The 25,057-nt window shown below is 31.9% G+C and overlaps 1 protein-coding gene across 1 annotated transcript; it reads left to right on the forward strand.

The window, feature by feature from the left end:
* Positions 1 to 18,893: 18,893 nt before the first annotated feature.
* Positions 18,894 to 21,565, forward strand: LOC114712330 (UPF0481 protein At3g47200-like). Its single transcript, XM_028896849.1, has 2 exons — positions 18,894 to 18,956; positions 19,805 to 21,565. The coding sequence occupies exons 1-2, from the start codon at positions 18,932 to 18,934 to the stop codon at positions 21,187 to 21,189; spliced, it is 1,410 nt and encodes a 469-aa protein (XP_028752682.1). The 5' UTR covers positions 18,894 to 18,931; the 3' UTR covers positions 21,190 to 21,565.
* The last annotated feature ends 3,492 nt before the right edge of the window (positions 21,566 to 25,057 follow it).

Here is a 25,057-nt window from a genome sequence, read left to right on the forward strand (position 1 = left end):
TGGAAATGTAGAAAAAATTTATGTTTGAACTTGTGTTTTATCATGTTTAGAGTTTGAACTTTGGACAATTGTATATTTTGTGTTTTAATGTGTTGTAATTTTGTGTGAATGCTTGGAATATTTTAAATTATTTTTGTTTTTTTTAATTTTTTATTATTTATAAGAAAAGTTTTTTTAAAAAAAATTTGGTGGGTTGGTGGGTTGACTAGCCAACCCACCTGGTGGGTTAGGGTTGGCAAAATACCAACCTGCCAGACAACAGGCCTTTTGAGCCCAACCCAAATAACCCGCATCCCGCCACGGTCCAACCCGCAACCTGCGGGCTGGCCCGTTTTACCAATCCTAGTAAATGCCACCTCAAGAGACACATCATATGCCACCTATTCTACATGTGAAAAAAGCATAATATTTTATTACACAATTCCAGTCTTCCAAGCTTAATCCTTAACAAAATATATTATTTCATCCATATCCCTTCATCAAATTTGCAACAAAATGGAGAGAAAAATAAAGAAAAATTCATGCATGATTATACCCTTAGTTATTCTTCTACCTATTTTACAATTTTACGTCGTATCGAGTACTTTTTCAGGTCTTAACTTACCCGATAATCTTGGGACATGTTTTGGCACCCCTTTTTCATCAAAAATAACTTCACACAACATTATATAACATGCATAAAGAGAAAATGATGCTCTTCTCTTTGTTCTCTCATTAAAACGTTTAATAATATTTATTTCGGAGTAAGCTTGACTGAATTCTTTCTATTGGTCCATGACCTTGAGAAACTATCTCTGGGTACTAATACTGTCTTTTTATCATGAAAATTTTTTATAATTTTTCTCAAGTCAAAAGTCAACACATAAATGGTTTATTTTGAATTTCGCTAAATAGCGTATAAACAGGCTTTAAATTTTGTTAAAACCAACATCTTCATTTTCTGGAGACAAAATTATTTTTAAAACTTGCGATAATTCCTCAAGTATTATTCTCCATTTTTCTTCAATTATTTGAGAACTACTTGTATTATAAATAATTCAATTTTAGCCAATATTCATAATTAGCCCAAAACCCTAAGAGTTTCATCAATATGCTCCAGGGGTATTTTTATCATTTTTAACCTCATATGGGTATCAAAACTTCATTTATCATTTTTTGGAATTTTTTTAATTTTTTTTATAATTTTCAGGCATACTTTCTATCACTGTCCTTCTTGGCCCAAAACTTTTCAAAATTATGATTAGGTCCCTATTCGGTTTTAGCCTTAGGAATCATCTTACTAAGATTTCTAGCATAACTTTTGGCCCTTAATCATATCCAATTCCTATAGTCGAGCCCTGGAGACTTTATTAGAGTCTCCAACTCATCTCTCTCGTGGTTCTAGAGAACACTTTGTGATTTAATCCTTGAAATCCTTCTTATCCTTCCAAGAAACATCTAGAACTCCTACCAATAGAAGCCTAGTAGCTTGTCCATTTCAAGCTAATTATGATACTTTTAAACCTAAAATTTGGGATGTTACATCCAGCAATATTTCACACAAAAAAAATCCTAACAACATTGTTTGATTGCTAGTAATTTTTATAGGAGCTAAAATATATCTAGCATCTTATAATATTTTTAAGTACTAGAAAATATTTTGGGGTGTAGATGAAGCACAAATTGATTTTATATACTGAATGGTACTTAAAAATTACTTGAGAATGTTATGTGTATATATCTTAAACTCTATAAAAATTATGGGCAATCAAATTGTGTATTAGGATTTTTTTTAAAAATATTGTTGGAGTCCTAGTTTTAATTTAAATATAATTTTAAAATACATATAATATGTATTAATAAGGGTTAAGTTTAACAGAAGGGTTGGTATCTTATAACGTGACAAACTAATATTCAAATTTTTTTTTGAAAAATGTGTGCACATTTGGTCAACATCTCAAACAAGATTCCTTTCAATAAGAGGATATGCCTATGCCTAGTTAAAAAAATACATATAGTATGTGTGTGTTAATTATTAAAAATAACTGCAATGTTTGATTTTTTTTTAAATTTCAAATATGCTAAATAAAAAATGAGTAACCTTTTTTAAAAAACAAAGTGTGGCTAGTAATACCCTAAGGTATTGTTTGGTATGAGAAAATGGAGCGAAAGAGAGGAGAAGAAAAATATTAATGAGCTCTATTTAAAAAATTAGAGAAATAAGGTTTTAAAATTTTAATTAAAAAATAATATAAAAGAGTAATAAAAATTAATAAAAAAATTTTAATCCTATTTTTAAAATTTTTTAAATCAATCTTATTAAACTTTGTGCTGCCCTCCCCTCCTCTCAGTCTTCCTCAGACCAATGGGACCCTAATTAAAAAGGGGAGAAGAATGGGAAAATGGAGGTATCACACGGGTGGAGAAAAAATTACTCAAAGGGGCCTCTTCTCACCCAGAAGCGACTTCGTTTGGCCTTGAGCATGAGGTGCTCATAGATGCGTTGAGCGCCTTATGCGAACTCCCGATTAGAGCAGGTTATTCGGTTGAATTTTTTTTATAAAAGAAAAGACGAAAGGAGAGAGGGGAGAAGAGGGAGAGAGGAGGACGGTCAAATCTGAACGATAAAGGATCGGAGGAGGAGTCAAGGAAGAGGGGGGAAAAACGTGTCACCGTCGTCGCTCTATCACATTTTATTCGGTCATTGTTATTCTCCTCTGATAAAAGTAAAGCCGATCAGATTCGTGAAGAAGGGAGAAAGTTTCTCGTGGATGTTATGCTTCGAACTGGGGCAAAGATAATTTTTCCACGCCAAGGAGCAGCCCAAACGGGAAAGGGAACAGTAAACAGTGAAGAAGAAAGCGTGATGATTAATGTAATGTTGCATGTCAATCACTTAAAATAGGAGAGAGGTTATAAAAAAAGAAAGGGTTATGCAAAATAAAGAAATAGATTATATATATATATATGATTAAATATTATTTTTTATAATAAATATAAATTTTTTTATATATTTTAATTAAAAATATTAGGAAAAATTGGTATATTATACTCACGGATCATATTTGCAGTTGTATAATTTCAGGCCTTTCTTGCCAATTAAAATTTTAAATAAGGATCTTTCACTAATTTTTGTCAAAATATTATATACACACAAATAAATAAAATCATGCATAATCTTTTGAATTTTAACCAATTAATCTATATGATTTCTAATTTAACATAATCAAACATGATACAATATATAATTATATATAATCAAATTATACAATCTCTCAACACCACCTCAACTGTTTCATTAATGTTGGTTTGGTACAATTACAATTAAACATTTAAACGATTTTTGTAGTTTCTTATATTTTATTGAGTGATGATTATTATTTTATGAATGTTGTATTTTATTATTTTCAATTTAATTACATTATTTTAATATGGCCAATCTAACCCTGGTTTAACCTCTATCTAATCCACTAATCTTTGACTTACTATTTAGACCAGTTCAGTAGCCAGTCTGTTTTTTTTTTCTTCTCTCCAACCAGAGGTGCTTAGGTGGCATTATTAAAAAAAAAATAAAAGAACCCAAAAAAAGTGAATTTTTGTAGATTGTTGTTTTTTTTAGAAAGTACTCCTCCGGTCCTTATTATAAGACCCAATTTGACTTTTTATTTGGTTCTAATTATAAGACCCAATTCATTTTGTCTCTTATATTTATGCATTTTTTTTCCAAGATAATCCTTCTAATAATGATAGTTTTAGCTAATATACTTAATTAGCAAGGATATTTTAGGAATGACAACACTTATTTATTATAAATAACCAACTTAACTTACTTCCTTAATCTCCTCAAATAAGTCAATTGGGTCTTATAATTAGGACCGGAGGAGTATATATACTAAAAGATAAAAAGGCAAATTTACTTATTAAAATATTAAAAAAAGCACCTAGTATTATAATAAAATGTTGTGTATAAAAATACATATGAACATTTCAAAATAGAACAAAAATGCTTCAAACATCTTTTAATTTTTTTGTGGTGCCCAACAAGTATCAACTGGTTCATCCTTCATTTCTCTCTCTTTCTTCTCCCTTGCCCTCTTATCCTCCATCTCTCTCATCACTGTGGACTCTCTCTCTCTCATTACCGTCACTAAGGAATTTTTTCGATCTGAGTGGGGCATTCGTGATATCAGATACGTTGCTGTATTGGCTGGGATTTAGGTGGCCAAGAGAAGGCCATGAAGAAGACAGCAAAAGAGTTAGACTAGTTTGTTCAGTTTTGGGTAGATGAACACAAATGCAACAGGGACGTTGGTCTAGGGCAAGGCAAGCCTAAGCAAAACAACTTCATGGACGTGCTTCTTTCCATCGTTGATGAAGCTGAAAGAACAACAAAAGCATGCCCTTGATATGAACCATTTGTCTCCGTCCCTTCCCGTCTCTGAAACTTTGCTCTGGAGGACAACAAAGCATCCCCACGCTCTTCTTCCTTTACCATTTTTATTATCTCCCCATGGCACGCTCACTGCAACTTTCAATAATCCTCAACGGCAAATCATTCTGTGTTGGACGCTTAAGAAGTTTGTGCATGTAGTGCCATTTGGTCTCTTCCATGATTTGTAGATCGCTTCTAAACCCCCTGTGGAAGGGTCCGATGGCCAAGCCGAGGCAGATAATTGTAGCCTTTGTCTTTGGCTTTTCAAATCTTCTCAGGAACCCTACAAATGCTTCATGGCTTTACTTGAATGCTATTCATGCATCCCAGCGTTATTTAAATATCAATGATCCATTCAACAGCATCATCTTCTTTTGCGGCTGCCTACCACTGTCAATGGGAAGAGAGGGGTGTGGGTTGGTGGAAGAGAGAAAGGGAAAGGGCAAAGGAAGAAGAGGGTGGGGATGCTTCTTGATGTGAAAGGAACATGTGGACCAGCTAGAATTATCTATATAGGACCTTAAGAGAGCCTGTTTCTTACAAGGTTACTCCCTTGATACTGTCAAATATTCTCATGAAAATACGAAGATGCAAGCAAAACTCACACGGAGGGAAAAAATCTCATATTATTCAAAATCATCTCTCCTTAAAACAATACATATTGAATTATTTATAAGCTAAGACTCTTGAAAACCCTAATATAAAAACCCTAATTGAACACCTAAGCCCTAAAACCCTATTATAAGTTATCAGAGCCTAAAACACTAACTAAATAAAATGCATCAAAAATAGATGCGAAAATACAATAAAATTAGAAAAATCAGAAGACCTTCTAAACTACTCTAACTTGTTAGTCAAGATAGAATAATCTAGATCACTCACTATCTAAGAGGATCCCATCATTAATGAGAAGGATCTTATTTGACTCTCTACTAATTAATAAAATACAAAATAGGTGAGTCTTTTTCTTCAAGAAGCAATCAATACAAATAGGAAACTAATTAAAACAAACTAAATCATAATTAATGGCATATAAGACCACTCTTAATGCTTCTTGAATCTTCTCGGACCTTCCAAATGGATCTTCATAAATGCTATTCAAGTTCATAAGCATGTATGGCTTTCTAGACATCCATTTGGGCTTGAATATGGTTGAATCACGTTCTGGAACTCTCATGATCCATAACACAATGCATTTAGGCCCCAATTTAAGAGACTATACCTCTAATGGACTCTTCCATGCATGTATAATTGTGTTGGGCTTTCAATAACAGAGGAATTAGCTTCAAATGCTCCTTTCAGGCTCTTAGAACATGCTCTTGTTTTTCTCAAGATCTGAGTACTCATATTCCAACTACTTACATGCCATGGTGACTTTGGGGTTGGCTTTTTATATGTCACGTCAAGCTTTGCATATGTCCATGTCATCATCCAAGCAACGTTCTACGTCCTCCTCTATGTAAGCATTCTGAAACTATAAATTATTTGAACATGTTGGTGGGCTAGTTGGGTCTTTAACTGGATGAGCATTTTTTATGCTTCAGAACCCCTATATTGAGGACTTCTCAGTATGCCATCACTTCTGTTGTTTTGCATAGCAAGGTTTCAAGGACAAGAAGGGACATAGATGCTGAGAGGGAGAGAGTGACAGTGATGAGAGAGAGGGAGAGAGTGACGGTCATGAGAAAGATGAAGGATAAGAGGGGAAAGGTGAAGAAAAAGAGAGAAAGAAAAGATGAACTAGAAGCTCACACTTGTGCATTTGGTGGTAGCCACAAAAAAGAAATCAACAGAGTTTTTGAAGCACTTAACAAAGATGACAGTATGCCCTGTTTTGAAATATTTATGTGTATTTTTTCCCCCAATATTTCATTATACTGTTTGCTACTCCTTTTTAATATTTTAATAAGTACATTTGCCCTTCACCCTATATTAAATAAGAGTAAAATTAAAAAGTTATTACATTTTAAGATTTTTCTTAGTTATCATAAAACATATAAGTTCTATAAAAGCTCTTCGTGAGTTGGTTCAATTTACAAGGAGCGACCGGAGATGCTCTCTCATCGAAGATTACCAAATTGTAGAAATCTAATTAAAGGATTAAATAGCTGGTGGAAAAAAGAGAGAGTAAAGGATTAAATAATTAGAAATTAAAGCTTAAGGATAACACGAGACAGCGCGTATGCTTGAATTTCTCTCCTTTTTTCTGTTGCTTTGCTCGAAAGATATATGTTTCTCTCTTATTTGTTCACAAATTTTCAAGAGGACAGTCATGGAAAGAAAACTTTGTCAGGAAAATCTAACAGGATTTCTCTCTATTTTTATTGTGAGAAAATTTCAGGAGGAGAAAAAACAGCATCTTGTTGTTTAAAAGGGAAGCTTCACTTTTGATCAAGGATCAAAAAAGATGAAAATTTATAATTCAATAGTTACGACACATCAATTCCTCCCATATGTTTAGTAATATTTTTAAATTTGCAACACATTCATTACATGATAATTAATATTCTATTCTTATTTATTATATGAATTAATTGATATATGGTGAAAACATATGGATTTAATGATAACTAATTCTATCATGAATAATTGACCATTGTTTAATAATCTTCTTTAAGTATTAAGCTTTTTTGTTGAGGCATTTAATGTCTAAATTATACCAAAAACTAGGGGTGTTCAACTGTGTCCCGTCCCAAATGTTTTTGGGATGGGACGAAGTGGAATGGGACAAAATTATTTCGGGATGGGACGGGACACGGGATATGGGTGTCCCATTCCAGTCCCATCCCAGTATATTATCTTTATTTTTAGTTGTTATAAATTTATTTTATTTACTACTGTAATAGTATTTTGGTAATGATATTTATCAATTGTTATTTTTTATTTTTTTATAAGTTGTTTTTGTATAGGTTTATTTATTTTTTATCTCTCATAATTACAAAAAAATATTTTTCTTTGTCATTGTTTCTTCATTTTTATCTATTTTCCTCACATAGTTTTTATTATAAGTTTTTATATTTCCTATATTGTTATTTTTCAAATTAAAAAATAAAAAAATTTAAAAAAAAGAGAGATTGGAGGTCCCTATCCTATCCCAGTTATGTCCCCTCCCAATTGGGACGGGATGGGACACGGGACGGAAAAACCATCTCGTCCCAATTATTGGGATGAGACTAGAACAGGGTTGCCCCTGTCCAGTTTTGTCTCGTCCCATGAACACCCCTATCAAAAACTTTCTTTTTAAAAAATTTTTAAATGTGCATTCGTCAACTTGAATCAGACATTTTTCCATTGAAAAATGTCCTTCTAGTATTAAAATTAGTTTTAGTTACTGAAATTTAATCCTATTTTATTTTTGGTTGTTGAAATATGAAGGCAACAATTTTGGTCCACTATTTCAAGCACTAAAAATCTTTAGACGAACTAAAATAAAACCAAATTTCAGAGATCAAAATTACCAATTTTAAATTTCAGCAACTAAAAATGATATTAATTATTTTAAATAAAATATTTAGGCTAGTGCCAAAGTTGCCGACCACATCCATTAATTTGGCTCCCCCTTGTGTATATATTTTAAGGGGCCAGACAATCTAGAAAGATTAAAAAAACGTTGGCATGATCTTTAAGGTCAACAAATAAATAAATAAACATTATCGGGATAATCTAAACATCAACGGGAGATACGTGATGTGGCACAATTTGAAATTTTACTGCACTCTCAAAAAACAAATTTTTATGAGTGAAAAGACAAAAATATCCTTACCTATTTTTGGTAAAAAGTTCCTTGTAAATGACCGAATTTGAATAAATAACTCAAATTCGATGATTACCAATCCATATTTAAAGATTTACAAGAAATATAAAGGAATTTATAACCCCAAAGTACAATTGTTCTGCTGTGAATAAACAACTTAAATTCGATGATTTGCAATTCAAATTTGGCAATTTGTAAGAAATATAAAAAAATTCACAACCCAAAAAGAAGCAAGGGTATGTTTGTCTTTTTGCCCATAAAATTTGGTCTTTTGAGATATAGTGAAATTTCGGGATTTTTTAGAGTTAACCGATGTTAATTGTCTAGGATCAATTTTAACGAGGACAATATGCAGAATTTTAAAATACATGAAAATCTGAGAAAATTTGAGCTTTAAACAAGTAGTTGAGGTGTCATGATCACTTTATTATATTTTATTAGCAATCATTTGGATTGGAATTTGTCCTGCTTTAAATAAATAAACCCAAAAAAGTAAAAGATAATGACCCATGTGTCATCCAAAACAAAAAGATCGATTTATTGAATTGACCACTATTATATAAATATATCGTGCGCAAAAGGCCTAAAAACGACTTTACGAGTTTAGAACTGGCAATTAAGGTCTTGTGTTTATGATTGGAGATATATGTTATCTTCTTCTTCAGTTTCATGGCTTCATCATTCAACATATCAGGTCAAATTCTCTCCCTCTCTCGTACATATCTTACTGTAATATCTGCAACAAAACTTACTATCTTTCGATATTTTATTGTTCTATATATAATTCTGAGGCTTTAAAGATCTGATTCAGAGACACCAAAAAGGACAGATTTTCCTATCAAATGCTCAAACTTCCAAGAAAGAATGAAATTTGTAGGGTAAATGATGAATAAACAAAGTGTAGCTAAAGGCAGGCTGGTCCCTTTAGAGGAATATATACTCTCTGCTGGTATCGCCTAATATCAGGGAGTTAGTTAAAAGGAAGATGAAGGCCATTAGAAAATCTTCAGGAAGAAAAAATATTTTATTTTTTTCAGAAAATGTTGAAAGCTTTGGTGATGAATTAGAACGAACCTTGCACCAATAAGATCTTAAGGCTTTATTTATTATGTAGGGATGGATTTTGAAAGAATAAAAATGAGCTTTGGAAATATGTTTGGTATAAATGGAAAATCGAATGAAATGCTTGTATAACTTTTAGTTGCGATATAAGTTTTAAGTATTGCGAAGTAACTTGAATTTAATAAAAGGCTATATTGTCATAGGCTTATTTATACATATGATAATCAATACAACTGAAAAAATGTTAATTATGTCTGTTTTGAAAGCCTGTTTTGGTCTACTTTGAGGGGGACGTAGATCAAGCAAACGTAAATAGTATGTTATATAGATATCTGACGAAAATGAGAAACTTTTCTTGTCGATTAAAATAATAACAGATGCAAATAATATCTTCTATTAAAAAAAATAATTGTCTTTTTTTTTTTTTTTTACAGCAAGACTTGTATTGAAGCTCTTCTGAGGTATATCTCGCACTTACCAATTGAACCAAGATTTGTGAGCTAAATTTTATTTTATGGCTAAAGGGAATATAAAGTGTTAAAATCCTATTAATCACTTGGCATTTTTGAAATGTGTATGTTGCAGGTCCATCAAAGGATTGTGAGAAAAGGAAGATATTGGACAACAAAAATGAACAAAATCTTGATTTGTTATGCTCCTTGAAAGCCAAACTACAAGCTATAGACTCTTCGGAGCTTCCCTTAGCATCAGGATGTTGCATCTACAAAGTGCCACCAAAAATTAGGAAAGTCAATGAAGAAGCCTACACCCCTACCTTGATATCAATTGGTCCTTTTCATCATGGAGACAATAGATTGGAACCCATGGAGGAAGTCAAAATATGGTGCCTTAACAACTTTCTAAAGAGGAGTAAAGAGAAATTATTGGAGGATTATGTTAAAGCTGCAAGAGACTGGGAAGATGAAACCAGACGTTGTCATTCGGAGCCCATACCCATGAAGAGCGATGATTTTGTGAGCATGATTCTAACCGATGGTTTCTTCATCATTGAGTACTTTCTCTCATGTCTAGGTCTGTTAGAACAAAACCCATGGCGTTTTAAATTATGGCCAACGTGTGACATAAACCTAGACTTGATTTTAGTTGAGAATCAACTTCCACTTTTCATTCTTAAAGGCCTATTTGACCTAACTTTTCCCACAGGCTTCAATGGTAGATTATCATTTCTTGAGATAGCCTTCGACTTCTTCAGAAGAGTGTTCCTACACCATATTATTGCAAAAAAGGAAATTCGTGGCAAGTTTACTTTTAAGTATTTTCAACAACATTACCTTGAACAAACAATTACCTCTCAATTTGAATCATCTACTTTCACAAAAGAGATCCATCACCTGAATGATATGTTAAGGATCTTTTACCTACCAGATCAATTACCAAGACGAGAATTTGGCAAACTGAAACCTGTGTATAATGCAACCCAACTACGTGGCGCAGGGATCAAATTTCAGGTTGATGAACACCAGAAAAGCATTACTGAGATAAAACACTCAAAAGGAGTATTGAAAATACCATATTTTCAAGTAAGTGATTGGACTGAGATTGTGATTAGAAATATGGTTGCTTTTGAACAGTGTCACCTTGCTCTTGAGAGCTATGTGACTGATTATGTAACCCTCTTGAACTATCTTATTGACACTGGAAAAGACGTTGAGCTGCTTGTTGAGAAGGGAATTATGGACAACTTATTGGGTAGCAATGAAGAGGTGGCTTCCTTGGTCAATACTCTTGACAAAAACACAATGTTCATGACTTGCAATAGTGATTATCAATCTCTATGTGAAGAATTGGACAAGTTTTATGAGAATCCTTACCACAAGTATAGGGCAATCTTTAAGCACGAGTACTTGAGCACCCCTTGGAGAATTGCATCTTTCAGTGCTGCCATATTGCTCCTTATGCTCACTCTAATTCAAACAATAGTCTCTCTTCCCTTGCTTAATTACTAGGTCAAAAGTTATTGTACTACACAAATGGAAATGTGCTGGTTACATATATGATATATATTATTATCATCTCTGGACAATCCGAGTTTTATTGATTTTTCATTGTAAAAGAAATTAAACCATTCATATCTAGTCTAAGAAATCTAGGTTCCTTAAGTTATTCTCAAGTATTGGTTAAATTTGTAGCATTATCTTTCATATAAGTGCTTGCTTTTTTATCATACTATGCCATGTCAATATTATACCACCTCTCCTTATAGCATTTTCCAATCCCACTTACATGAATTTATCTAAGTCCAAGTAATAACTAATTCCTCATACTAAATACCTTTTTAATGGATTTTCTTAATTTCAATCCACATTCTTACTTCTCATTTTCAATACTTCATACCAAACGCGACCTTAAGGTAAGGAGAAAGACGATGGTTTCAAATTATAAACAATGAATGGGTAGAATTGAGTATGATTAGAATAAGCGGTCAGGATTCCCACTTCCAAATGACCTCGTTTTGATTAATGAAATGAAACGTTGGGATGCGGGGCATTACTCCTCACCCCACATTTAACGTCCGTTTTCTCCCTCTTCTCCCCTTCAATTGATGGTGATCATGGCTGTCACAAAAATTAATGGCAGCAATGGAATACGAATGAAGTAAAAGGAGGGAATAATCAGTTTTGTGAGACAGATTATTTGGCTCTAAAACTTTCAATTGAGATGTTTTACTTTTAGTATGATATATATAGAGGGTTACTATAATTTTTGATCTCTCAAGTTTGTTTTCATTTTGGTTTGATCCTCAAATTTCAGTCTATAGGTTTAGGTCCTTTAGAGGCAAAATTATTTGATTTTTTATTAAATTATAAGGATTAATGTAACACCTCACATAATTATATCAATATACTCGATAAAATATTTAATTTAAAAGTCCATACATATTTTTAATACCGCAAATAAGTCAAAATTTCAAAACATTTCTAACATAACTTAACAACATAAACTATTGAAGTCTTATAGTCATGGCAAATAAAAATATAACATAGCATGTGCTTGAGGAGCACAGAAGCCTTCACGGCTCACTCCATTGGTGCCTTCCCTTGATTTCTACTAGATCCTTCGCCTGAAAATTTTTAATATAGGGGGTGAGATCAAACGTCTCAGTAACTACTGAAATTCTAACCTATACAAGCAAATCATATATGATAAACCAAAAATCCGTTTATGTGTGTGTATATAAATATATTAAAAATCACGGATTTGAGACATCCAATTAAATTTTATTTTATTTTTCCAACAATATACCAATATCATTTTTCTAATATATCCAAAAATAATGCAATATGCTGCCTCCCTTATATCACCGTCCACCGTTATACCGCTGACTGGAGCCATAGGCTAACACATAGTCCGATAGAAACTAATCCATTTTACTGAATTATTCCAAGCTCACCGATAGTAGAGATATATCCGGCCAAAGATATAGAGCTCAAGCTCGGACTATGGCTCCCCTCCTTTGTGAATAGGGAGGTGTCACATGTCCCACAGCTCCAATGAATTCCCGGCCAAAGGAAAACATGGAAGAAGGGGCCCTGACAAGTACCATCCACTGTGCACTGAGTGATGGCAAACCACGTGGTAATTTTATATCCATGCAATCTCCTTCTATCCTTAGCCCAACAATGCATGTCAGATGCCAATAATATTACATCATAAATACGTCCTCAAATATATTAAAAATAAGATAGCAATAAAACTTATATACCATTTAATAACAACTCATGACAATTCCATAGCCATCAATATATTTAATTATTAATCATAATTAACAGCAATAAATCTTAACAAAATCAAATAACATACCAAAACATTCATTTGAAAAATCACAATATTATATTTCAATATATAAAAATACAGTAAATTCATACTACAATCATACACAATTCACATGTACAAGAAAGAATTTTTAGAGTTACCTGGTACTCTTTAGCTTACATCACACAAAGATTACTCCAAAATTCTCAAGTCTACAAAATTGCACATAAATATTTATTAATATAAACTCAAAACTACTCCAAAGCTACTCTAAAATTCTAAGACTACCCTCTAAACCAAAATTATATAAATATATTAACTCTCCCAAATCTAGGCATTTATAATAGATATTATTTTGAAAAATAATTTACATATAAGGCTATTTAAATTTAAAAAAAGTATATATATTTTTTTATTACCTAAAATCTAAATATTTTATATTAAAATTCTCAATTACTTATTATAACCTCATTTAAAATTTTTCCTCAAACCAAACAACTTCTTTTTAAATTATAAACAAACTATAGCTTTATCTAATTTCACAAAATTCTCAATTTATAATTTTTCAAGTCAAAAATTATTTCAAAAATATATATTTAATTTATTCAATATTTAAACCGATTAAAACCTCAATAATATATTAAATAACTCAAATAAATTATTTAACTCAAATTTAATCAGTAAAAACATATTACAAGTCTAAATAACAAACTTTTCAACTAAAATCTTAGTTTAAAATTCTCAAAATAATCATTCAACAAAAATAAACTAATTAAAATTCCTTAATAATGTATCTTTAAATTTCTACGGTCATATATTGTCAAAACTCCATATTTACTCTATACCCAAACAGTAAAATTTTCTCTAAACATTATAATGATAATAATAATATAAAGCTATAAATATATAAGAAATATTCATAAAGGAAATTTGATAAAAAGAAGTAGTTTTGTGTACCTAAATAATTCCCAAAACTTGTCAGGTGCTCTGCAACTTAGCTTTCTCTCTCTTTCCCTCTTTGCTTCTCACTCTCTTCTCTCTTCCTTCGATCTCTCTTCCTCCTCCGTCTCCTCTCCCCCTCTTTTGTCCTATTTTTCTTCACCATCTAACTACCCCATCCCCCATTTTTCCTACTTCAATTTAATGCCCACCCCTTATTTCTTTCTCCATTTACTTCTTGCACCTCTTCTTTCTTTATTCTTGACTAATTGCCCAGCTTTTCCACCGACTTCGGTGGAAAAGCTGGGTATTGTTTTTTTTTAATATATTATATTATTTTAATTAATTGATTTTGATTGATTTTTTTTTTACAGTACGTTACAATTAATGTTTTAAATAGAAAGAAATTTAAGAGATCAAAACCTATCGTTTAAAACTTGAAGAATCAAAACCAAAATAAGGGCAAACTTAAAAACCAAAGTTTATATTAGTCCATATATATATATATATATATATATCTCACTTGAAGGAAGTTCCCGTGCCAAAATCTGCGATCTCCATAACTCCCCATGTACTAAAAATGAAACATCACCTGAAAAATAAAGGAGTCTTGAATTGACGATTCAAAAGCGTAGTAGACATGATAATATCGGATCAGAAAAGACTAGATGTAGTGTTGGGTTTCAGAAAACAACTCGAACAATTAATTAATTAATCACCCAAGGTCAGATTCAAGCAAACTCCAGTCAGAAAAGATTTTCGAAACTAGAAAATTTTTTTGGCACTAAGAGCTTAACATATATGACATCATATCCAATCCCAATAAAAGGAGAAGTGAAAAAGCAATGCCGACCCACGATTTGTTTAAGCTGTTAGTTAAACGGATGGGTCATCTGTTGATCATTTTCGGACTCACTTTACCCACTAACTTGTGCCTCGTCTGCTTCATCATCTTCCTCATCTGTTCTGTCCTCTGTCGTCTCCTCCTGCTTTCTCGGCATCAATGGCCACACGTGAGACAGAATCACAGAATCATTGCCTTCACCCAGTAATGGAATCTTCTTTCCCAAGAGCTTACCTGCAGGGTCTTTGGATTCCCGCATTTTTTGGGTAAGCACTAAGCAAGCAAACAATACGCCCTTCCCGCCATCGATTTTTGCCACAGCCGTGAGCTGAGATCACCGTCATTTGAACCGGGATGAGGGGGAGAAAACCGATGTTAACATTTGGTTAAATTTTGTTCCACTTTTAATTAATATATTAAGAGTAAAATTCTACTACCTGAATACTCCTGGCCTAGTGGTGACTGGCTAGGCCACAAGTGAGGCGAGTCTCTGCTCTTTGAGGGCGGGGGTTCAAATCCTCATTTGTTAAAAAGGGTACCGGGGAGGGCTTTACTTGTCGCCCGGCCCGAATCCGGACTAGTCGATCGCTCGGGTACAACTGGCCCAAAGAGGCTGGGACCCAGAAAAGACGCGGTTGGATACCGGATAGTTTATATCAAAAAAAAAAAAGTAAAATTCTACCATTAAAATTTTAAGATGTTAGATGCATTTTGAAAAAATAGTTCTAAGATGTTTGTTGATGTACCTTAATCCTATTTAACAACACACAAGAAAAATAGTAATTGCTCTATTTGTCTTTTTCTATAAGATTCAAGTTTTTGAATCCCTCGTTCCTTTTTTATAATATTCACTTTGAAGTTTTCAGAGAACGAAATGAATTTTTATTAATTTATTATTAATTAATTTTTCTTATACATTTTTTTGAATGTTCAGAAAATAGAACCGGACTGACCGGTAGAAATCAAAAGTTGGTGAATTTGTCACTTGTCCGGTCTGATACACTTCTTAAACCGGGAAGAATTTAAACCAGTGGTAAACTGGTCAAAAACCGGGTAACTCGCTGTATTTGGTGGTTTACCGGTTCACTTTGTGGTGGAAAAAACGTAGAGTTGGAAAAAGAAAAAGGGAGTCACCAGGAAAGAAAAGAAGAAAGGAGAGGAGGAAGAGAAGGAAGTTAGAGAAGGAGAAAATGGGCACTCCGATGAGGATCTACGCAGCCAAAAAGCCGTGAATCAAGTACTCCGAGTAAAAGTTGATGAAGAAATTCCATACTGGTTCAAACAGGAAAAATGCCTCGGAAGCTAGATGAAGAGACCAAGTCCACTTCTCTAGAGAAGAGAAGATAAGGATAGAGGTGAGGGTGGCTATACAATAGGTTAGATCGAAGAAGATAAGGCAGGCGGATCGTGCAAATGCATATCAATATGCTGGTGAGAATAAAATGAGTTCTGGGCATGAAACTCAAAGATAAAAAGATTTGCTAATGTGAATTGGGAAAGATAAACTCATGGAATAAGAAAAGAGGAAGGCTCAACGCTCAAGCAAATGACGGCTAATCTGTAGCTATGAGCCCATGCCTTGCATCATTTTAGGTTTTTTTTTTTTTTTATTATCTTGAAAGTGTGATCTCTCCTCCTCTAATCCTTTATCCAAAAAAAATAAATAAGTAAATAAAATATTATTACGACACATGCCGCTATGAGTTCATTAGTTCTTTTGCAATACTCCTTTGGTCCTATTTATAGGATAGAGAAAGAAGGTATTTTTTAGTCCTATTTATAGGATAGTGAGAGAAATTTTTTGTATGAATGTACAATTTTACCCTTCATTTATTATTGCATTGACTTTGTTTATATGAGGTATAATGTATATTAAATAGGGATAAAGTTGAAAAGTCATTAAATTTTAAATGAGAGTTAATAAAGTTTAAAGTTTTTCTTAGTCTGTATGAAACATGCTGGAAGTACCTTATAAATAAAACCAGAGGAGTATGCATTATTTTTACTGTTTAATATGGTAATTTTTAAATATTATTTTTATCATAATATTTTTATAGTTGAATATAATTAGTTTTGTATATTTTGTTTAAATTATTTTTTTTAATTATAACCTGTTTGATTCTAACCCATTAACTCTTAACCTGTTGTCTTGACCGGTCTAATTCTTTAAACCTTGATTTTTATTCAATCATTTTTCTAATTATTTCTCTCTCTTTTTATTTTTCCATCATGATTATTTTTCTCTCATTTATCAACTTATGAGTAAGGGCATAATAATTAATTTCACCTATTTTTATTACTTTTAGTTAAATTAATAATTTTCACAAAACGGCTCGTAGGAAGAGGATTGGGAATCCATTTTCTCGTGGTTCTTTATTATCATAATCAATTGAAAATTTGACATGGTAGTACGGTACATTATTCTAGAAGGAGGACATAGCATACCGTTGGTTGGAAATGTGCTTCCCACGCGTTTTCATTTTTCAGTTTTCACATTGAGATTCGTCCTACTTTCAAATAATTAAAAAAAAATTGATCAAATAAAGATTCCCCATGTGTTAGCTTATAAATTATATTCCATTTTATTCTTTTTTTTAATAAATTATATTCCATTTTATCGACTTTACAAGATGCAGATAACCAAACCAGAGAATCCCACAAAACAAAACTTCAAATTATGAAATTTTAAGTTAAGTTTAGTAACAATATTTTAATAGGTTTTGATAACACTGAACTTATAAATAACAACATATTTTAATTAGAACTATTTATCTATAATTAGTAATTTTGGGCTTTTTTTTTTAAATTCTCCCCAACCGAATCATATGTCAGGATTTTAAAACTTAAATGACACTGTAAATATGAAGTTGTGATTTTAAATTATCTATAAACATAATAAATCCTGAGTTATGAAAAAAAACAATTGTGTCGATAAAAAATATAATTAAAATTAGTTAAATGTAATTGAAAAGACAACTAGTGGCAAAAAAAAAAAAGGAAAATTGTAATAAGGTCCCACCCAAAAGAATCAAATACAAAAAAAATCCCTTAAAATCATCAAATTCTTTTCAAGTCCCAAGGGATCTTATTACAATAAATTTTATTTGCTTAATTATCAAATTGTCTTTTTTTTTTTAATTTATAGTAACAACTGAAAAAACAGTCGTTGACAATTTAAAGTGTAAAGATTGACAACTATAATAATAGGTATTGACAATATATTTTCTTAGTACATTACAAAATATAATGTATGAGTTATTAATATAAAAAAAAAATTGGTAATTAAACAAGACAACGGAATTTATCATTGATTAATTAATAAACCGTGAACTGGCATATTAACCAATTCATAGATCCTCTTGATTTTCACAACATTGCAAATAATGTTATTTTAGGTATTAGGTATCGTTCTACGTTTTTTTTCCTTTATTTCATTCCCATTAGTTTTTGTCAGAATGTATCGATATATATTTTTAAATAAGGGAATATTCAGGGTAGGGCCAAAGTTGCTGCTGACTTCTTATATACCCATCAATTTGGCTCCCATTCATGCGCCCCCCCCGGGCGGGGGCCCTCAGAGGGACCAGACATTCTAGAAAGTTCAAAATAAACATTGGTCCACTGTTTCAGGTCAAACAAATAAATAAATATGAATTATTAGTACAATCCAAACTTCAACGGGAGCCATGTGATATGTCAGCTGTTGTCTTTTGAGTTATCTTCGTAATTTTAGAGCTCGGTGCCAAAAAGTGAGCTTTGAGGAAGCAGTTGAGTTGCGATGACCACTTCGTTATACTTTGTCAGCTCACTCATTTGGATTGGAATGCGCTCTGCTTTAAATAAATAAACCTAATCCAATGAAAATAAATAAAGTATAATGCACCATGTGCTATGCATCCAAAAAAAATTTTACAAAAAATAAAAAAGATGGATAACTATTGGATTATAGTATTACAATATATATACACATACATACACCCCTCCCCCCCAAAAAAAAAAACAACAACAACAACCAGAGACTTAGCCTGAGGTGGATTGAATATAATTGACCACCGCAGAAGACCTAAAAAACACCTGAAGAGTTTAGAAGTGAAAGTAAGGTTTCTGGTGTTTCGGATCCGCGAAATCTGATATTTTCTTCAGTTTCATGGCTACTTCGTTCAACATATCAGGTCAAGTTTCTCTCCCTCCCTTGGATATCTCTTTCTGTAATATCTGCAACAAAACTAAGAATTACCAGTTTTGAATATGTTTCTATTCTGTTGTTCTAATAATTCTGAGGCTTAAAGATCAGATTTAGACGCCAAGAAGGATAGATTTTCCAAGAGAGAATTAAAAATGTAGAGCAAATGATCGATAAACAAAGTATAGCTAAAGGTATGCTGGTCCCTTTAGAGGAATATATACTCTGCTAATATAGCCTAATATCAGGGAGCTACTTCAAGGAAGATTAGTTGGCAAAATAAAATTCAAGATTAGTTGGCCAAAAAACAAAATTCAAGGAACATTAAGGTCATTAGGAAATCTTTACGCAGAAAAATCTATTTTATTTTTTAGAAATTTGAAAGTTTTGGTGATGAGTTGAGTTGTAAAAGAAACTTACTGAAACTTAGGGTGAATCTCACACCAATACGATCTTAAGGCCTCATTTGGTACCGGAAGTGGATTTTGAAGGAATGAGAATGAAAATAAGAATAGAAATTGGCTTTTAAGACATGTTTGGTGTGATAGGTAATTCGGTTGGAATGGTTGTATAACTTCTGTTTGGTACGTAGGTTTTGAACATAGAAAAGGAATTTAATTTAATAAAAGACCATAGAGCTAGACGCTTGTACCTACAACCTATATACCAAGAAGATACTTACATTAATAACAGGACTTGATACTCAAGCTTTCATGAGGTATAAGACAAGCACTAACCAATTGAAACAAGATTTCTTAGCTAAATTTTATTATGGCTAAAGAGAATACCATAGGGTTAAATTCGTATCATCACTTGGCATTTTTGAATGTGTTGCAGGTCCATCAAAAGCGTGTCAGAAAAGGGAGATAATGGACAACAAAAATGAACAAAAGCAAGACTTGTTAAGCTCCTTGAAAGCCAAATTAGAAGCTATAGATTCTTTGGAGCTTCCCTTAGCATCAGGATGTTGCATCTACAAAGTGCCACCAAAAATTCGGAAAGTGAATGAAGAAGCCTACACCCCTACCTTGATATCAATTGGTCCATTTCATCGCGGAGACAAGAGACTGGAATCCATGGAAGAAGTCAAAATATGGTGCCTCAACAACTTTCTAAAGAGGAGTAAAGAGAAATTGTTGGAGGATTATGTTCAAACTCTAAGAGACTGGGAAGATGAAGCTCGACGTTGTTATTCAGAAACCATACCGATGAAGAGTGATGATTTTGTAAGCATGATTCTAACAGATGGTTGCTTCATCATTGAGTACTTTCTCTCATGTCTAGGTCTGTTAGAACAAAACCCTTGGCGTTTTAAATTATGGCCAACGTGTGATATAAACCTAGACTTGATCTTACTTGAGAATCAGTTGCCATTTTTCATTCTTAAAGGACTATTCGACCTAACTTTTCCTACTGGCTTCAATGATAGGTTTTCATTCACTGAGATAGCCTTCAATTTTTTTAGGAGAGTGTTTCTACACCATATTGTTACCAAAAAAGAACTCCGTGGCAAGTTTACTTTTAAGTATTTTCAACAACACTACCTTGAACAGACGACTACTACTCAATTTGAATCATCTACAGTCACAAAAGTGATCCATCACCTGAATGCTATGTTAAGGATGTTTTACCTACCGAATCAATTACCAAGAAGAGAATTTGGCAAAGTGAAGCCTGTGTATGGTGCAAGACAACTACGAGAGGCAGGGATCAAATTTCAGGTCAATGAACAACAGAAAAGCATTACTGATTTGAAATACTCCAAGGGAGTGTTGAAGATACCATATTTTCAGATCAGTGATTGGACTGAGATGGTGGTTAGAAATATGGTTGCATTTGAGCAGTGTCACCTTGCTCTTGAGAGCTATGTGACAGATTATGTGACCCTCTTGAACTATCTTATTGACACAGGAAAAGATATTGAGCTCCTTGTTGAGAAAGGAATCATGGACAACTTGTTGGGCAGCAATGATGAAGTGGCTTCCCTAGTCAACAGCCTTGACAAAAATACTGTGTTCATGACTTGCAACAGTGATTATCAATCTCTATGTGAAGAATTGAACAAGTTCTACGAGAATCCTTACCACAAGTATAAGGCAATATTTAAGCATGAGTACTTGAGCACCCCTTGGAGAATAGCATCATTTATTGCTGCAATTATGCTCCTCATACTCACTCTAATTCAAACAATATGCTCTCTCCCCTTTATTAATAAGAGGTAGGCCAAAAGTAGTTGTACAACACAAATGGAAATGTGCGATTGTGCAAGTTTCCTATCTGGTTTGGCTTGTCAAAATCAACCATGGACTATCCAAATTTTGTTATATTTTCCATTCTAAGAGGATTTAAACCATTCATATCTAAATTAGATAGTTCAAATTATACGTGCATTTTCTAGATCTCTAAGAATGCCTTGGGAATTTTATACCTTGAATAATTCTCAAGTAGTAACTAATTTTGTAGCGTGATCTTTTCCACTAGTGCTCCCTTTTCTATTAGATTTGTGTCAAATTAAACTTGCAATCTCAGCTATAGTGTTTGTTGAGATTGCAAGAATTACATGCAAAACTCAGGGACAAAAAGAAGAAAGAAAGAGGAGATATGTCCTCCAATAAATTTTAATTCTGTGTTGATGCAAATTAATGTCAAGAGGCATATCTTTTCTGAAAGATTCGAAGTTAAGAGGAGGAAAACCTTCAAAACTCTAGAGATTTACCTGAGAGCCACAAGATAAGAAAAACAGAGCAAACTTTCCACAGATTGATTCGCATGCTATAAAAATGGCTACGAAATCCGAGAGCACTTACCATAGTGAGAAGGATGAAGAAGGTTTAATAAAGGACGAGATTGGATTGTAAATAATCTTCAGGCCTTCGGAACAATCTTTGAATCTCACAAATCGGAGAGAGGTATCTGGCACATTGGGTTGGTTATACATTCAAGGGTCATACGACGCTAGGGCACTGAGTTGGGTCATGAAAAGACATACTATCGAGTGGAGAGAATCAGAGAAACACAGATACAGAGGCAGTCCTGCCCCTCATCTTCGCTCTTCGAGCTTCCCCAATGTCAATGGACCAAAAATCAGGGATTAGAGCAGCAAAAACAAAAGGTGAAAAATGAAACATCTTCTTGTTTACCGTAAACCAAAAAAAAAATCTTCTTTACAGGGCAGTTATGACACTTTCTTAGGCTTTTTTTCAAACTTTTTTTAGCCAAATTTTTTTTTTAAACTCCATAAATACCTGATAATACCTCAAATAAGATTGTTTCTAATTAAAAGATAATTGTGCCTAGAAAAAGAAATTAAATTATGTATGGGTAACATTTTTTAAAAAAAGTGAAATTTTATAATAAATTTCTATAAATTCTTAAATTTTTCACATGTCGAGATTTATTGTTGGCGAATGTTGATGGAGGCCGTTGGTACCGTAGCAAAATGGTGAAAGGCAAAGGGCAGAGAGGTAATTTGGTCATTTTACTAAGATCAATGTTTTATTTTACAGTGCATATGTATATATATTGTTAATGAATCCATTTACACTTCCAGCAATTAGGTTTTGACAGACGAGTCACATCTTGGCAGCTTCATCTATCAAAAGATAGTAGGTTGTCAGTGGCGGTGAAACTGAAGTGGACTTTGTGAGATTTCAGGCATACTTGCCATACACTCTAGTTCTTTCCCTACTCGCTCATGATCTGATCATAATAACAGTTGGATATTGGTTATATAATAAAATAACATACTACTCCTCCTGTCATTAATATAAAACCTATTTAACTAATTTGATTAGATTAAGAAAGTTAGGTAAGTTAGTTAATTATAAAAAAAGTAAAATATTTTTCCTAAAACACCATAATCATCTTTCTTAATACCCCATCTTTCTCTTTTACTTGATTATGATTGAGGGAGTATCCATAGGGGTAATTTAGAGAAAATTGATAAATATGAGAAAGAGGTCTTATATTTAGAACCAAAACCAACTCAAGAATTGAGTCCTATATTAAGAACCGGAAGAGTATTATTTACAGTACATTTAAATTATACTACAAAAAATTTTATACTTAGGATCGGAAGAATATTATTTATGGTACATTTAGCTTTTTTTTTTTTTTGCTTATCCAGTACCTCTGAAATTATTTTCCAGTTACATCCAAGACCACAATATTATTTATGATCCAGAGATACTAAATATATTATAAATAAAATTAGAATATTGGATGCATCACATATAACATTAGGATATTGAATACAAATAAAAAAAAATATAACAATACTAAATACAGTTTTATCCTAAATTTTTTCGCACATCAATACCATTTTATTTAATTTGGATACCCTTTTAGTAATGTCCAATAAAGTGAGAAACTAAAGATGAACAAAATCAGATTGAAAAATTTTAGGAGACTGTTGCATGTGATAAGACAAAAAAAAGTTGTAGCGAAAAAAATGAAAAATTAAAAAAAAAAAAGAAAAAAAAAAAGAAAGAAATGGTTATCTGCTGCCATGTTTTGAGTGGTGAGCATGAAGAGCACCGAATGCGAACACGACATGATGTGGCATTGGGTGGAAATGTGCATCCCCCGCGTTTTAACTTTTCAGTTTTCACATTGACCAAATAAAAATAAACAAAGGATTCGCCATGTGTTAGCTTATAAATCATACTTCATTTTATCCATTTAGGCCCAGTGGTATGGTGTGTGTTGAGTGTATGCGGGCGGGTTCGAACCGGCTCTCTTGTATCTCAAAAAAAAAAAAAAAAAAGATAATCAGAGAGAGAATCTATAAAAAGAAATTCAAAATTATTAAATTTTAAATCAGATTTCATAACAATATTTTAATAAATTTTAATAACAATAAACTTTCAAATAACAAAAAAAATTTTATAAGAATTTTTTATCAATAATTTGGTAATTTTAAGCTTTTTTTTTTTTTTGGGTCAAATTCTCCCCAACCGAATCATGTGTGAGGATCTTAAGACTTAAATGACACTAAATAGTTCTTTTAAAGTTGTTGTAAATATGAGGTTGTGATTTTAAATTATCTATAAATATAATAAGTAGCGGAGTTATGACAAAAAATAAAAAATATATTTAAAATTAGCTAAATATAATTGAAAAGACAGCCAATGGCACCCAAAAAAAAAAAAAAAGATAACCAAATTTATCATTGTTTAATTAAAGGAATAATTAATCTTTGGGTCCCTATAGTTTCATCTTATTTTTAATTAGGTCCTTATAAAAATTTTTCTTTTTGTTAGATTCTTTTACTTTCTCATGTTTTTAATTAAATCCTTCCATTTTTTTCTTTTTATCATGTCTTTATAGTTTCACTTATTTTTTAATTATGTCCTTTATGGTTTTAAAAAAATTATTTATTAACTTTATTCTTTAACATTAATTTCATTTTTAAATTAATAATTATATAATTGGATAAAATAATTAATATAATCATTTAGTAATTAATATTTAATCAGAATAATCAATTATATTTAACTATAAAATATTATAATTATATTCTAATTTTAGAAAATTTTTTATTATAATTATAATTTTATAATTATAAAAATTAGAATTGAAAAATAAATAATATATATGTTTAACTAAAAATTTAAAAGAATATCAACATAAGATTATTATAATAATTTATTATTTATATAATAAAGAATAAAAACTACAAAGACTTAATTAAAAATAAAGTAAAAGAATAAGGAACTGATAAAAAGAAAAAATTTATAAAGACCTGATTAAAAATATTTAAAATTATAAGGATATGATAAAAAAGAAAAAAATTATAAAAATCTGACTAAAAACTAGTTGAAACTATAAAGCCTTGCATATTAATTATAGTAACCAATTCATAGATCCATTTGCTTTTTGCAACTTTGCAAATAATCTTATTTTAGGTATTAGGTATCTTTCTCCTTTTTTTAATTCATTTCGCTCCCATAAGTTTGTTTTGTCGGACTGTATTGATATGTATTTTCAAATAAGGAAATATTTAGGCTAGTGACAAAATTGTTGCCGACTTCTTCACCCAAAAAATTGTTGCCGACTTCTTTTATATCCATCAATTTGGCTCCTGCTCGT

Source organism: Neltuma alba, unplaced genomic scaffold (genome assembly GCF_004799145.2).
Source record: "Neltuma alba isolate B1F8T4 unplaced genomic scaffold, ASM479914v2 tig00011345_pilon, whole genome shotgun sequence".
In the NCBI taxonomy this organism is placed as follows: Eukaryota; Viridiplantae; Streptophyta; class Magnoliopsida; order Fabales; family Fabaceae; genus Neltuma; species Neltuma alba.

Excerpts from the sequence above, each read along its gene's own strand:
- LOC114712330 (XM_028896849.1), top strand. The coding sequence starts at position 18,932 with ATGGCTACTTCGTTCAACATATCAG. Across the intron at positions 18,957-19,804 it reads TACTTCGTTCAACATATCAG|GTCCATCAAAAGCGTGTCAG; the intron begins GTCAAGTTTCTC and ends AATGTGTTGCAG.